General features: G+C 40.0%; 1 protein-coding gene across 6 annotated transcripts in view; it reads left to right on the top strand.

The window, feature by feature from the left end:
• fastkd5 (FAST kinase domains 5) overlaps positions 1–12,215 on the top strand; it is a 41,471-nt gene extending 29,256 nt beyond the window's left edge. For 2 of the 6 annotated variants that reach the window (XM_086220564.1, XM_086220563.1), the window contains exon 4: positions 9,199–12,215. In XM_086220564.1, the coding sequence (XP_086076690.1) occupies positions 9,199–11,593 (2,395 nt within the window). In that variant the 3' untranslated portion in view covers positions 11,594–12,215. Of the gene's footprint in view, positions 1–3,940; positions 4,089–4,807; positions 5,302–7,906; positions 8,014–8,157; positions 8,292–9,198 lie in introns of those variants that run through there. The other 4 variants (XM_086220568.1, XM_086220566.1, XM_086220567.1 and 1 more) reach the window with 4 other exon arrangements.
• Positions 12,216–16,693: the final 4,478 nt, after the last annotated feature.

Below are 16,693 nucleotides of genomic sequence, written 5' to 3'. Positions count from 1 at the left end.
TTATACCTGAAAGCACATTTAAGCACTTAAAACTGTTCAGAGATTTAACCAGTAAATTAAATGTGGTGAAAAACAAAAAAATAACCCAGTTAGCCAACGTCAATTTATTTTCAAAATGGAACAGAAATCACAAACATAAAACATTTAAAAACACTGTAAAACATTACTTTAAATAACTACCCAAATGCTATGAGCTAAGTGAGCAAATGAACTAACCTATACCCCCACCAACCAAAAAAAAAAAAGGTAAATTTGTTTGCTCCAGACTCAAAGAACCGATTCAAATGTATCTTTATTGCATTTGTGGACCATTTCACAGGAGAACGTGGCGTAGAACAATTCCCCATGTCCTCAACAGGCCGGGACAAGTGCAATACCACTCGAGTACAGAGCATTGCCACCTCTCCCAACCTGCACAGAAAGGGACCACGTCTGACCGATTCATTTCAGCTCTATGATCAGTTTTGCATGGATTTGCACAGCAGTACAGTGAAAAGCTGAAAGCAAACCAGCAAAACTAACCAGAGACCCATGTGCACGAGCTACGCCTGCAGGAGTCCAAAGAGAAGAAACTCGTCTAGAAGTACTTTAAGTGCTCACACTGCAGTAGAATTTCATAACACTACCTGCACTATAAGCACTTTAATACTGCTGAAACCTGTCTGCAACTTATTAACAGAGCTGTGATGAAAAACCTCATTGGCCATGGGGAGGACGAAGTGATACCTCACCGCATTAAGATGGAAACACAGGCCACCGTCAGCTTTGCATAGATTTGCACAACTTATTTCTTCTTGCAGCGCAACTACGCAAAACTAACAGAGAACTGCTACGAGAAGGTTAACGCACCGGTAAAGATGTCGCAGAGCAGTTGAGAGTCCCAGCCCCTTATGCAGGAAGGAGCACTTAGGGCAGTAGGTGCTAGTCTACTTCACTATCTGCACTAGATGCACCTTAGCATAAGCACTAGTTAGAGGCATGCAAGCGCAATTATGCCACATCTCAAAGTCCGACTGAATAGAAAAATATTGACAAATGTGTAGCTCGGTAAAAGCATACAAACAACAAAAACTGTCCGCAAAAATAGAAATGTTGACGGTTCACAGTTGGGAACTCGCTGAGGACAAGATGTCCAATCAGATCCTGTGTGAATAAACAGGTGTCTTAAGCTACACACATCAGAATAGTGCTGAAAGTGCCTTCACTGCAGTAGATTTGATAAAAACTACCTGCACTGTAAGCACTTTGACACTACAGTGACTTTAAAGTGGGGGGCGGGGGGGCTTTAAATCCACAATGAGGAGTCCTCCAGGGGAGATCCAGGTGTGGCCAGGCATCTGAAAGCATAGACAAGTCCTAGCATCAGAAATTATGTCAGCAACTTCAACCACTCAAGGCTGCCATTATTAGCATTACTAGATGAGCTGCATTATTCTTTTCATTTTATATTCTTCAAAATATATTCTATGAATTGGGAAAAGTGCTGATCTTAAGTTCGCAAATGCCTAGAAGGAGGAGCTGGCAGGGCTACCCCCCCCCCCAGGAAAGACCAACAGTCCAAAAACTCACAGGCATCCCATTTTAATGTAAAATGGGGATTAGCAGCGTATGAGCACATTCAAGTAGAAATGGTGAGCCTTCTTTCACGATAAAAGATTAAAAAATATGTTTCTGATGGAATTCTTGCTGAACCAAGTTTATTAAAATTGCCATTTACGTAGCAACATGGACTTTTACAACTGAACTGGTCGGACTTTTGTCCAACCAGAACAGGCCTTTATCTGCGCTACACTCAGGAGTTCGTTTGTGTTGTTAATGGTGAGCAGGTGCAGGTGGGGGGGGGTTAAAACAGGACATCCGATGGGGGTTGCAGAGAAACCTGCTACACAGGTACTTTTTTTTTTTGTTAAACATCACCTTTAATTGTGAGTCTGGTTTACTGAAGACATTTGTCTGGCTGCTCTGTAAACATTTGCCATTTAAAACCATGTATTCTTTCAAGCCAGGTATTAACATTTCTGCTGTTCGCAGGTTTGACATCATGGGGTAGCATGGCGTCACATCATTGATCGCATTCGTATCAAAAAATTCCTCTCAAAGTTGACTTGCAAAAGTTCAATTCATGCTACATTCAGTAATTTTGTGTGACTAATGTTAACTTGCCAAGCTAGCCTGACAGCCAGTGTAGCTAAGATTATTTGGGGAATTCAATCACAGGCGACCCAGGACCGTTAGCTGTGGTCAAAACAATCGTGCTAAATAACCAAGCATGTCGGGAGTGAAGACACTAGCATCTTGGCAAATGGTGTGCCATTTCCTTTAAAAATGAACAGATAGGGATATTTCAGGGGTAGAAACATTTGAAGTGAGGCTTAAAACAAAATTGCAATGCAGCCCACTGTATTTTCCCCATTTCAGGATTTAGTGATAGCTGTTGAAGGCTAACGGTGTTTGAAGATACCACCTTAAATGAAACCTTGTGGCTGCATCATAGCCAACAGAAGTACAAGATCTTTGATAAAGACCTCCACAAAAAACCAAGCTATAAATTTATTGATAGTGAGAATGTTAAAATATACATTTCCTCTACAAGCACGATTGCAGACAGAATCATTGCATTTAGATTTTTTTCCCCCCAAAATCATACAATACCAATTTATTTGGGACACCTTTGCAAAACAAACAAAAAAAATAAACAGCTCAATGCAATTTTTATATAGTTTAATGCAGAAATAAATTATAATTTAAACTGTCATAAATATGTCCAATGAAAGGATTTTGGATGTCCGTTTAAAAAAGGAATTATTTTCACCACAGAGTGAGATCAACTGCTACAATTAAATTAACAGAATTCACCGACATAGCACCTTTGGAGCTCCCTTCATATCCATATTTATTTGTTTTAAGTGACCGAACTGTAATATTGAAAAATGTCTAATCATCAACTGTCTGATCATTCTAGGCCAGGAGTGACAAAACTTTACCCCTGGGGGGGAAAAAACAACACAAAATGGTGGTCTGCAGGCCAAAAGCAAACAGTCTTGTTAAAATGCCTTTGTCTTTGTACCACTGAAGACTTTTTTTTTCCTTACTCGCTGACATCCTTTGTAACATGTCACTCCGTTGCTTGATCAAATAGTGGAAAAAAAGTGTTTATTTAAGGACTCCTGCATATTTCAGGGGCAATTTTTAAGCACCCTAATGAATATCGCTATATTCAAGATTTGTTTTATTTGGTGCCTGTTAGTTATTTAAGCATGTAAGAAATGTATTAGCCGGCCTATCACTAACATGATAGTTATTCTCATTTATCATTTGAAGATAATTGGGTAAAAAAAAAAAAAACTTGGCCTCTAGGCCTCAGTTTGAGCAGCCCCAAATTTGGTCCTTCTTAATGAGCTTAGTGAAGTGGCTGTGGCACCTGTGTCATTAAACATGGTGTCCCAACACAAATTAATAACGGGTCAAATCTCAGTGGCCATATTAGCGGCTTGGTGTGGTGCTTGCAGTCATCCATGCACTACGCCTTCATATTCCGTGTTTGAGCATCGCCCAACAACGTGTCCGACCAATCCCTGTGTTTGCAGCACACATGGATTTAGAAAGCACCTCTTAGCGTATTAACGTCGATGTATTAATTGTAACGCGGTACAAATTGCTCCTGAAATGTGTAGCTAACAAAGTTCAATGGGAAACCTGACCCTGAACAAGACTGCTTGAGGACAGCAACACTCGCGCTCCAGTACCCCTCCCCCACGCGCTAACATGGCGCCCAGGAGTCCGCATTTTCTGTGTTTCATAAATTTGAAGTCCACCGTCAGGAAAACATAACATCGGCACGTCAAAACTGCCAAAATGCACGTGAAAGTAACCAAGAAACCGTGTGCAATTAAATAATAGCCAAGGTGCGACTCGCCGCACCGAGTGTAACGTTACGAGCTCCTGCAAACTCCACTCGATCCACCGCACACCAGGCTCGTAACGTAACACCGCAGCTCGATCAAAACAGTCCGATACGGGCATGTGCTAGCCAAACACGCCAACGCGTGTAACCCACATGTCCTGTTGAGTTATAACATTCATTCACGGTAAGGGTGTAGACGATATAAATGTATTTAATGACACATTCCTAGAGTGTTTAGGGAGTTAATTAGAAGGAAAACTGTTCAGAAAGACGCACAAAATTAGCCGGCTAACATTAGTCAGTTAGCTGCTGCCATCCATCAATTTCGGAGCATTTTAGCCAATTTAGGTGCTGTAATAAAATTAATTTGTAGATATTAATGTAGAAGAAATATCTGTAAACGGTAGTATTAACTTTTCAAGTAAGTGCAGGGCATTTACCGCGTAGCAATGTCAGCAATGTAACTTAGCGATGTCTTTTCGTTTGTATCTTAGCATTAGCAGCTAACTCAGCAGCTCAACTCATAGCAAGAGGCGCGCGGCCTGCTACAACCCCCATGTGCTGCCGCTTTGTTCTGGAAGCGAGAGCGCAGAAATACACTAAAATCCCAACTTTCCGCCTACATATTTAGTCCCCCTCTTACAGCGAGAGCTTAAGTAACGCATAATTATCAAAGTGCGAGGATATCCCTTCCCTAAGCTAACGACTTGAGGTGCAGCAGCAACACGTTTTTCAAATCTCCCTCATTCTTCACCGATGGAGGGGAGGTTGCCATGCGCCCCGTGCAACATTGTTTTCAAATATGGAAACTTAAGATTAACACGTTTTTATTTTTTATCAACGTGATATAGTAGCCGCGGAATCGCCTACACCTCTCATTTCACTTTCCTGGCGTTTAGCGCATCTGACGAGAAGCTAACAACAGGTTTCTTCCCAACAACATGCGCGTAAAGAGACACTAGCTTATAAAATGCACCATCTTCACTCACTTGAACTGACTTACCGTTTGCTCACACTCTTTAGGGGCATATCTGCGAAACCGAGGAAATAAACAGACTTCAAAAACTGGCAAACATCTGGGACGTCTGATTAAAAAAAAAAACCCCAAAGCCATGTGCTACTATTGTGATTTGATAAGTGTTTGTGAATCGTAGTAAGATTGCGAAAGTGGCGCGAGTAGAGTCCAGGTTTCACCATGTGGTGAATGAAGGGCGGCTCCCAGCCAGCGTAGCTAAATCCCAACTCCTTCATTAGCATAAATCAACTACTTCCTCTCCAAGTACGACTCTCAAGTTTCACCACTTCATTCACTCTGTTGATAAGCATGTAGAGGTCGTAAAAAATGAAAAGCCATCGAGTGATTCCTCATCCGGAAGCAGAAGAGGGTAACAAACATGGTAGGCTGCTGTACAATCACAGGACTGTAAAGTTCTTCAACCTGATTTTGTTGACGTTTTCCAGACAAAGGATATTTGATAACCTATTGACTTTTGACTGTTTTTGAATTATTTGTCAGAATTATATTAATTAATGGCATTTAATTAGTTTTCCCCCCCTTTTTTTCTTCTATTTTTTTTCTGTTTTTCAATATCGTATCCTAAATAATGACCATTTCTTACAGGCCTAGTTGCACGGTGAAGGTTTTTTTTAATGTTGATGAGGACGTTAAATTTAATTGTTTGACTGAACATTTCATTTACTGAGGCAAGGGTTAAACTTACAGGACGATATAATGCCTGCCCAGTGACGATCAATTTAGGGTTTGTTGCATGTCAGTTAAGAGTATGAAACACAAATACAAGAACACAAATACATAAGTACATGTCTTTAAAAAAAGGTTTCTCACTTGATGTTGTGGTGAATGTCTGGCTAACTTGTAATTCATTCATTTATTTATTTTGACATGAATATCTAACTTCCATCTAAATGTCTGAGTGCAGGAGTACCTTTTTTTTTTTAATGCTTCATTGTAAATGCTGCCTTGGACCTACATGATGTGCATGATACAATTCTTCTCTTGGAAACTGGTGGACTACGATAAACTTGAGCTTTAAATATGACCAGTAGTGAAAGGAGATCAGCATGCAATATCATTTCCCTTTAAAAAAAATACTTTGTGTATCTATGAATTAAGACAAAAAGTTATTTTGCTAACTCTTGTAAATGTTTTGTATGTTTTTGGGTACAGACACACCAAGTTAGCTTATTTAATATACAGTTTAGTTTACAACAAGGTGATTATTGAATAAATACTGTGATAGATTGATTTAGTCACTGATCAATCACTATATACCTCTGGTTCATTACATCATATGCTGAATAAAACATTTAACTTAATACATTCAAGTTTCAAGAGCAACTACACGCAAACAACTTACACAGGTTTATGAATTTATTATATTTTATTGTAGATTTTAAGTAAAACTCTACGATAAAAAAGGTCAGATAAATTTACAATGGTCAAAGATGTTTTTCTTTTCTTATGTTTAATCTACAATAATGTATTTCCAAACCTCCAACTCTGGACAGGTACCCGAAAATTTATAAACACAGTAAATAGAAACAGAAATGATTAATTATCGTCTTTTTTCATATTGTTAGCATGATCTTTTCATTATTATTTATGGTACCATTATGTGTATTAATTCATGGCAAATAGACTGTTGATAATTTGTTCAACCGACTTTAAAAACCTTTTTTTTTTGTAAATCAGTTGCAAAACACAAAAGTTGTCAATCACAATTCGGTATTATTTGAAAAATATACACCAATTTTGGCCAAATGGGACTTTAAACACTAGAAATCGGGGGACTGACTGCTGTACAAATTAACACTGCAGAAACTCATTTTAATGAAAGTAACCAACTACATTTCATTTATTGTTCAATCTCAAAATTACACATACCAAATTAAGTACAATATTTGTTTTGAAATACTAAGAAAAATGCATCAATATTTAAATTATAACAGGGTAGTTTCTGTCTCATCTCTGTGTTTCCAAACACATTACAGGCCATTTATAGAAAGTAAATATTTCTGACAGACCATGATTTGATATTTGATGTGTGAAAAATTGATGAATCAGAGAAAGCTGACAGACAGACTACAGTCAGCACACAGGAAAAAGGAAAGAAAGGTGTACTTCTACTTTGCTTAAAAGTTCATATTTGTTGCTAAAAATGATTAGCAAATTACTGTTCAGTATAATAATAAAAATAAATAATAATAAATGGAAATAATTCAAATTAATACTAAATCATTAAGAAAAACAGGGAAAGGTGCTAAAATATCAACTCAGCTTTATCAGATTTGTAATACTTTAAATAAAAAACATACTAAAACACTTTTGTAACCTTGATGCACATTGAGCACACATTGGGTGAGACACTCTGCACATGGTTTTCAAGAAATTATATTTCAAAATTTGAGAAGTTTCTAGGTATTTCAAATACGCACAAGATTTGTTTATATTAAAAAAATAGCAAGTTTCACATGATTAAAGAATTTCTAATTGTTTTTCAGTATAGCAGAGAAACACAAGAATTTTTAAAAGAGCAGGAGAAAACCTACAGTAGAAATAAACTTTACAGTTAATTTTTTTTATGACCTTTGCTTTTTTACACATTGTTGTTACAATAAAAGTCTGTCAGTTAAAAGTAATTATACTCTGGCTGCAAACAAATTTAATAGGACAGTGCTATTGTTTGTATACCCATGGTAGAAAGACGTGCATTTTCATAAAAGAAAAATTTGGTGGGGGATTTTTGTGTTTTAACACCTACCGCAGATAAATGTTTTGTAGTTTTTAAAACGTGTTGTTGCAGTAAATTATCTCCATATCAGAGTCAGGCTCTCTTCGTCTTCACTTATAGATGTTCCTCTCAACAATATGAAATGACTGCATGAACCAGAGACTTACAACGATGTTCTGAAACCATTGCAACATACGGCTTTATTCCTTTTTTTTTTTTTTTTTTTTTTTTACAAATCGCGTTTCGTCAGGAAGATGTTTGGCCTCCCCAGTTGCCATAGGTCATGCTGCCCCGCTTTTCCCGGAAGCTGTATCAACTTGTCGGAATTCCTTCAAAATGCCCGAATTTATAATTCAAGTGAGTAGCCCCATCCTCTAAGACGCAGTGATTACAGTGGTTTTCTTATTACATAATTGAAATTGTGTACATTGCGATGAAACATATTTGACTTGTTAGTTAATTGACTGTCACATTGGGCGAGTTAAAATATTTACGGTTTTATTTTGAAAGTCACGGCCGTTCTTTACTTTCGGTCTGACTGAAGGTCTTTCATCTCGTGGATCCGTCGTCTTTGGCAAGAGATCTTCTTTTGCCGGTTAACGTTGATTGTCCGCCCTGTTGCTGGAACGTGAAATGTGAGTTCAGACGTATAAAAATGTGAAACGTTACTTAACCGTGGAAGGTATTCTGTAGGCTGCTCCAGCAGCTGTATGCCTTCCATCGGAACTCACGTGCAGTTTGAAAAGTGTCTGTCAGTTGCGTGTGGAATCTATAAACATGCGTTCTTTAAAATGAGGTACATACAACGTTAAAAGTGATCTAGTGGCGTTATTACGGGGAGACGCGGTCTACAGGTTATGTGACGTTTAGTTGGCACGATAGAGCAGCTGCAGTGCATTACTGGGTAAATATTGTGTTCTAAGTCATATAGAGCAGAGGTGATGTATGATCATGCTCTGTATTGAAGAGGCAAAATGTCAACCATTAAACCTGCCTCCATGTCATTAAATGCTTCCATGTCACACTGATGTGCCAAACCGCTTTGAGCCTTTGATCTCCCCCAGTTCACATGAAGTTTATAATAATTCTGTGTAGGCTGACTGGACTGGGGTCTGGCAGGAACCAGTCATTGTGGTGTTGTGCAAAGAAATTGACATATTGGCGAGCAGGACTGAGGTATACAGTCACTCTTCCCGTGCTGTGCAGATGACGTTTGTAATTATGTGGTTACAATGGTTTTTGGACAAGATACGACCACATATGAGCTTAAATGAAGAGAAGTCTGTTGCAATTACCTGAAGGTGTCCATTTAAAGATAAGCAAACTTTGGAGGCGTCCTAACTACAAATATGAACCATGTTGAATTGCATCCCACATTAAAACATGTTAAACAGATAATTTCCTTTGTGTGCAAGGGTGTTTTCATAGCTATCGATGGATTAATTTAACCGATAATCAGCATTGTCACAATTCTTTGAACTACTTTTCCATAAAATTACTTCATTATCTGACGCTTAACTGGTGTCTTTTGTCATCTGGCAGGTTGATGGTTGGCCGTGTGTTGAGCCAGCAGGTGCCCAAGCTACGCTACTTCCTCGGCTTCAGAGAAGGTTTTGCCCGGGCTAAATCTTGCAAACCAGAAGATGGAGTTGATGAGCAGGAGGTACAACAGGATACCTCTCTCCAAGGAGGCCACCAGCTTCACGTCAACCCCACACCGTATTGTTGCTCAGCGTCGAACTCTGCTAGGCCCCAGGGCAAAACAGTCCTTGACAAACAGTGTCCCTCCACTCCTGAGTTGTCTTTCCAGCAACAAAGTAACCACAGTGTGAGTTACTCTCAGCATCTTCCTCCAGTGTCCAGTGCTGAAAACACAGTACTTGACTTAGCATTTAACATGAGGCCTAATCCCGAAACAAAAAAGGATCAACTAGATAGGCGGGCCTTTCTCAAGTGTCGACCAGAGTATTCCTCCATGTCTGTTGACCTTACTCAGCAACCTCTCCAGATCACATTGGACCAGGCCTTTTCTATTCTCAACAGAGCAGCTGCTCTTAGAGACTGCATGAAACCATCAGATATTTCTAAATTTTTCATGAAACTCAGCCGGTTGCACCCGGACAATATGCCATTATTAAAGAGGAACCAATACTTCATGATGTTCATAAAAAATGCCATGGAAAAGCGGCATCTCTTATCACACACTGAGCTGCTGGAGGTGCTCCAGTCTTTTGTGTGGCTGGATATGCCTTCTGACTACCCTGTGTTGATGTTCTGTGAGGCTGAGCTCATCTGCCGAGCCAACAAGTTGAGTTTACATCAGTTGCTGTTTGCAGCTGACTTGTTGCACTGTCTGGGACGGAATGTCCCCCAATTCTTCAAGCACCTTTATGACTTTGTCCATTTGCATCCGGGCCAGATTGGGGTCCCTGAAGTTGTTCAGCTGTTGTATATAATTGGAGAAGAAAGGCAGTGTCCGAAAGACTTGGTTCATCCCATAGATCACCTACTGAAGCACCACAGACAAAAGCTCTCCCCAGAGGAGGTTGGAATCATATGTCTCGGGCTCTTTAAATCCCAGCTTTCAGTATCTGAATCTACAGTGAATTTTCTTTTGGATAAGGCTCAATCCTTTGTGGGAGAAATGAGTGACTATGCCATCGTGAATGTACTTAAGTACGTACGTTTCAGTTACGTGTATCACAGGGGGTGGATGGCGGCCATGGAACAAGAGGTGCCTCTTCGAGCCAGCAGGATGGGCATCATGGGGCTGATGCATGTTGCACTGACTTGCGCATCATTAAATCACAGGAATGATGCAATTCTCTCAGCTATTTCTGAGGCAGTTCCATCGTTGGTGTCAGACTGCAGGAGCAAAGATGCATGCAAACTGATATGGTCATTTGGCAAGTTAGGGTTTCCCATGGACAAGAATCCAAACTTTTACCTGAGTCTTACAGAGACCCTCAGACAAAGGGTAGCTGAATTCCATCGATATCCAGAGCAGCTGCTTACCGGTCTTCTTGGTTTAGCCTTCATCTCTCAGTTCCCAGAGGATTTAATTGAACTGGCCTTGAGCCCGGACTTTGTAGACTCAGCACTTACCAGAACGAAAGTGGATAACAAAAGTGACTTGTTGACCTTAGATGGAACTGTGGCTCTAGAGCTGCCTCATTGGAATGGACCTCGACTGAGCTCTGAATTGAGGGACGAGATTACAGACAGATTGTGGAAGTGTGCTCAGTCACATGCCTTTGAGAAACAAGAGGTTAGGGAGGCAATATCTGTTTTGCGAGATTTACTAGGAGGAAATGCATTTGTAAGGACCCAGATGATTCTCCCTCACACTCGTTCCATTGACCTTGAGGTACATCTTGACCCACATGGTAAGCCAATAGCTGTGAACCCTGAACCCCAAACAGCCACAGCAACTCCTGAGAACAAGTCGTTCACGTTTCATTCGAACCAGGGATCGGGAATGAAAGAACTTCAAGTGACTCTGACTGAGGACCTTATAGCAAACCTTACCGATGCCAAAAACATTCCAGAGCCTGTAACCCCAAGTCCCAGCATTGCTAATCCTAACAGGGTAGAGCCACAAGAAGGTAGAGGGTTGTTTGACACAGGCTCAATGCTGACAGATGCCATTACAGAAAGTCAGACCAAACCCTGTCACAGGAACCCCAATGTCCCGCTTAAATTTGCTATCCAGGTGCCCAGCAGGAACCAGTACTGCTACCAATCCAAGCAGCTGGTGGGCCTTTATGCCATGAAGAGGAGGCAGTTAAAGTTGGCAGGATATAGAGTTATAGAGCTTTACCCTTGGGAGTGGTTATCCATGTTGCGCAAAAGTAATTATGAGAAGCTTGCATATTTGCACTTGAAGATTTCCAACAGTTTTAAGGCCCCTTTCCCACCGGACGAAAAGACCCACTAACATCTTCCTTTGTCTGCAATAGAAGGCATGTTAATCTGCATTCAGTCTGGGTCAAGTGACCCTGCAGTAGTAGTCTGTGTTCACACAGAGCTCCAGCACGGTTAAGTTGGTGTCGAGTTTTGTTTTTTTTTTTTAAATTTTTAAGCAAAATATGTAAAATTGAAACCACAGGAAAAGCGTCACTACCCTCCATTGTGCTTCACTATACTGTCAGTTTACCCTGTTTTCTATTTTGTTTGAGATGTCACAAGTGGCACACCAGAGAAGACACACACAAGAAAAAGGCAGGCATCTCATTGAACAGCACTAAGAAAGGGGATCGATCTGCCCTTTTCATGGGTTTGTCCAGGTTAAAAAAAAAAAAAAAAATGCGTGTTGGTGGGTTTGTCCAGAGAGAAAGTCTGACCTCGAAGAGCCTGTGAGAGAAATTATAATTCACTCTCATAAAAAAATACATCTATGTGGAAAGCACAGAAAATTATCTGGAAAGATTTTCATTTTCTCCACTTGTCATTTATTTTTGGCCATGTTTTGTAAATAGTTATGAACTCCGCAAACAATTTAAATTTGTAACATTTGAATGCATTTTCACTGAAAACAGAATACAAATTAAAGCAGTTTTCACCCCATCACTGTCTTGGCTTTAATTTCACTTGACCGGTGTAGATTGCACAAACTAGAACCTGCCTGCCAGCATGCGAAGATGTGTAGTAACAAATATAAACTATGTTTTGCATCATGCATGATCATATTCGCTAATACGTGATGTCGGCGCTGTGCATGCGGGAGTGAGACCTCTGGAGTAAGATAATGCAGGAAGTGGTGTTCCAGTTCTCCTCAGAATGTTTCTTCTTGGCCTTTCTCTCTCTCTACCTCTGCAGATTTCTGCCCCCAAAACCAATGCTAGTGGTTCCAGCTGTCCCAATACTAGAGGGAGACAACTTTCCAGGTCTCTTACCAGCAGGCACTGTCCAAAAGAAACACCAGATCGTACAGAGATTTTTTTTCCTAATTGGACATGCTCAGTGATGCTTGGACCAGTATCATGTGTTGTGCTGCCAGTTCTCTGAATTTCTACACAGACCAGCTGAACTTTCCTAGTTAGAGAAAAGTAACATCGGCGTAAAAGGAAGCAAGTTTTTTTTTTTTTTTTTTTATCCACCCAGTTTTCAATTTAAGGTTTTAAATACATGGATTTTACCAGAAAACAGGTCAGATTTTGGAGTACTTTAATACGACTGCCCATTTAAATGTAATTATTCACCTGTACCTCTATTAACGGATGAAAGTTTTTATGCCACTATCTAAAATGTGCCACTTTTCTCTCTCCCCCCCCCCCGCCCTCTCCTTTTGCTGGTGTTAAGCAAGCGAGAAAAGGAAATGAGCAATAGGAAAGAGGAACTGAATGAACGCCACATCTTTTATTGTGCGTGCGAGCGCCGGATGATCCCTCAGGTGCAGCCACAGAGCGCTGCTGGGAAAAGAGTCGCTCTGTTGCTGTTGCAACTTAATCAGGACTAATGAGGAAAGTGAACGAATGGGTGGAAGTATACTGGCAATGCTTAATGAGTACCAGCAGAGGGCGCTCACCACTAAGGGAACTACACAGCATGCTTGACAAGGACAAATGGTATATGGATAATGACTATTAATGTGAATTCTTAATTTCGTTGTGTTCTGACTCACAGTAGAACAACAGTTGAAACATTTAAGTGAGTTAAACATTTCACATTTTGGCTCTATTATGTTTCCAACAATTTAACAAGATGCGCACACAATGCTAGAAGATGCATCTTAACAAGGTAAGGAATACCTGTTCTATTCTTTAGAGATCTGAGAAACTATAAAGGAGAATTCACAGTTTGGCCTTTCATGTCTGTGCCAACTCTGCATCTACAAATTTCACACCTCTGGCTGAGCGGGGAGCATGCTTTTGAAGTCGAGATGATTCAGATTCTCATTTATGACTTTTTTTTTTAATTTATTTTTTTTTTCTCAAATGCAGTTCATCGGGTACCCACAAGAGAAAGTGTTGCTTCTTCAACTGAGCTCGTGTCTCAAGGCAAGGTGCGAAACATTCTTCTATTTATGACTCAGTGATGACAATACATTAAGTTGACACAAGTATTAAACATGCTATGAAGGGAAAAAATAAAAAAAAAAGAAGGGTAAATGGAGAATAATCATCAAGCTTAGATGCTCATTTCACATGTGACCAGTATTTCACCAGTTAACAGAGGAGGCTCTGCTGGAGTGAATGCTCTCTCAGTAATCCTGGTCTTATTTGCATTTCAATTCTTTTGCTTTTCTCAGCCTGGAAGCTAATCCAGAACTCTCTGAATGTGGCCTAAGCTTGCATCAATATTTCTTAAGTTATCCCAACAGAGATGTACTACAGTCTGCCTGCCATAATGCCTTCATTTAGCTCATTGTATTAGACAGACAAATCCTGATGTCACATTAAACGCTCGTGCAACAGCTGAACTGCGAACCAAATGTACGTGAAGGAATACATTTGCCTGGAGAGTGACAACAAACGGAATGACGCTAACCACTCCAACATCCTGATCGATCGTGTCACTGCCTGCCTGTCGCATGACACTCGTGAGACACAAGTATCTTAGCTACTGGAGATGAACTGCTTTAATTTAACAAAGTTAAAGATTTTCTTTTTGGTTGCTTAATTATTGAGTAGTACCCTCTTTTCAATTTTGGATTATTTGTTCTTTTTAACAAGACCTTGTTAAGTTGGATATTTCACGAGGGATGCGCGCTGATTAAGTATGAATAATTAACACTATCATTGTATTGTTTACACGTGCTTAATGAGCCAACACCATTGACGATTTGGAGTTTATTAATAAATAAGAAAGATACTGTCCAGTATTTAACTTCATGTGTTTTATTCAGGATTGACTCCCAGTGGTGGAAATAGACCCTCTGAGTCCTGCTGCAATTAACAGTTTCATATTTTAGATAAGAGAAATAATTTTATGAAGGCATAAGTATTAAAATAGAAATATGGAAAGCTGCAGAACATGAAGTGAGTTTGTGGTGTCCAGTTTTACGCTGTAAACATGGAGAGGTGAGTGTAATACCATGCCTTTGTTTGCTTTCTCTTCATCTCTTGTCATGTTTTGTTTACCCCCTGTCATTGACACATTAATCCATTTTTTACATTTTTTTTTCTGGGTACTGTCTTACACCTACGCAGCACAGTGGTGCAGTGGTCAGCACTGTGGCCTCACAGCAAGAAGGTTCCGGGTTCAAGTCCTGGCTCCACCACAGGATCTTTCTGTGTGAGTCTTCATGTTCTCCCTGTTCCTGTGTGGGTTCTCTCTGGTACTCCAGCTTCCTCCCACAGTCCAAAGACATCAAGAGGGGACGAGGCTGATTGATACTCTAAATTGACTGTAGGTGTGACTGTGAGTGTGAATGGTTGTCTGTCTCTATGTGTTGGCCCTGTGATGGACTGGTGACCTGTCCAGGGTGAACCCTGCCTCTCACCTGAAGGCTGCTGGGATAGGCTCCAGCCCCCCCCCCACGACCCTTAACAGGATAAGCAGAAGAAAATGGATGGATGGATCCTACACCTTTCCTGCACTCTCAGGTGACCTTGGGTGCCCTGAAAGGTATCCTTGAATAAAATTTGTTATATTATAATTTATAATGAATAAATATCCAGGTCCACTGCAAAAACTCAGAATATAGAGAGTGGCTGATGTACTTCAGCTGCAGTTTCTAGTTAATACAGTCTTAAACTTATAGTTCCTCTTTTTGTTCTTGAGCTCAGTGTTGCAACAATAAATGGTAATCCTCATTTAACATTCACTATCTGAAATCTAACTATGTTCAAATGCCATATAAAGATACAGGTCACTGGCTTTCCTTTACCATTTAACATTATAAACAAACACAGGATGCTACAGATTTCCATTTGTGTGGACATCTTGCTTTTGATATGATGGTTTAATGAATTCATCATATTATATTAGCCGCTGGCCTTTCAAACATTTGAACTATGTTGCGAGAGGCTACAGTAAAGAAAGATGTTGAACTCAAACAACAGTAATAATGCTAATACGCAGCAGAATTCAGTGAAAGTCAACATTTGAAGATGAGTAATTCCAGTATTTAAAGCACATTCTGCTCAAATTAAAAAAAAAATCCCCTGCACCATATTGCAGCCTCTATTTTTAGCAAGCTTATAAAAGATGAAGGTATAAAAAAAAGGCAGCTCTGTTTTCAAACTAATTAGCATTATGTGTTTCCCTCCCTGTGTGAGTTAAGTTCAAGATGACACTTGTGCATGCAGCATTATGTTGCGTAATCCCATCGCTGTCCTACACTCATTATTTGGTCACTCAGATCATTAGAGCTGAAAGGAGGATGGACGTAAACTCACAAAACAGAATGAAAATATGTGTCAAAGGCATTGTTGTACACTTCCGCTGTGGCATTTGTAAAGAGGTCATGCTATTATAAAATCTCCATAATGATGTACACGCTGGCAGGCTAGCTTTAAACACGCCTTCAAGTCATAAACTTTTATATTAGGCTTATATCAAATCTCATTTGTGCAGACGCCACTGTACAATGTAGTTGTCCACGTCTTACCGGTGCTGGATGCAAACTGGTTACTCACCTGTCTGTGCTGGATGTCAGGCAGGTTGGGCTCAGCTGCTGCTGGTACAAACAAGGCTGATGTCACACGAGAGAGCTGTAAGACGCTAAAGTGCTCCACAGAGCTGACAGACTGCAGGGTCAGGTGGTAATTATTGGTTAGTTGGTGTCCTCACTTGATACCTTTCACATCACGTACTCATTATTTCCTTTGTCAATATAAAATATTGACTAGCGCAGCTTTGGTACAAGAGCGATGAGTAATTAAATTGGTAAAAGGACGTGTGGACAAATAGATATTCCATTAATTATCTCTGTGTGTACCTGTCTTGGAAAGTAGAAAAAGTCAAGGAAGTTCCTGGAATACACATCTGTCAGGATTATTTTGAGAGCTTCAGATTGATTTTCTCTCTACATGGATTTAATATGAGTTCTTTCCACCACAGTGGAGTTGCTGCATTGACACATTATTCTGAC

This window comes from Aulostomus chinensis, chromosome 12 (assembly GCF_037954235.1).
Source record: "Aulostomus chinensis isolate RoL2024-O1b breed Wild chromosome 12, RoL_Achi_v1.0, whole genome shotgun sequence".
Taxonomy (NCBI): domain Eukaryota; kingdom Metazoa; phylum Chordata; class Actinopteri; order Syngnathiformes; family Aulostomidae; genus Aulostomus; species Aulostomus chinensis.
The sequence above is the reverse complement of the archived record's forward strand: the minus strand, read 5'-3'. Positions and strand labels throughout refer to the sequence as shown.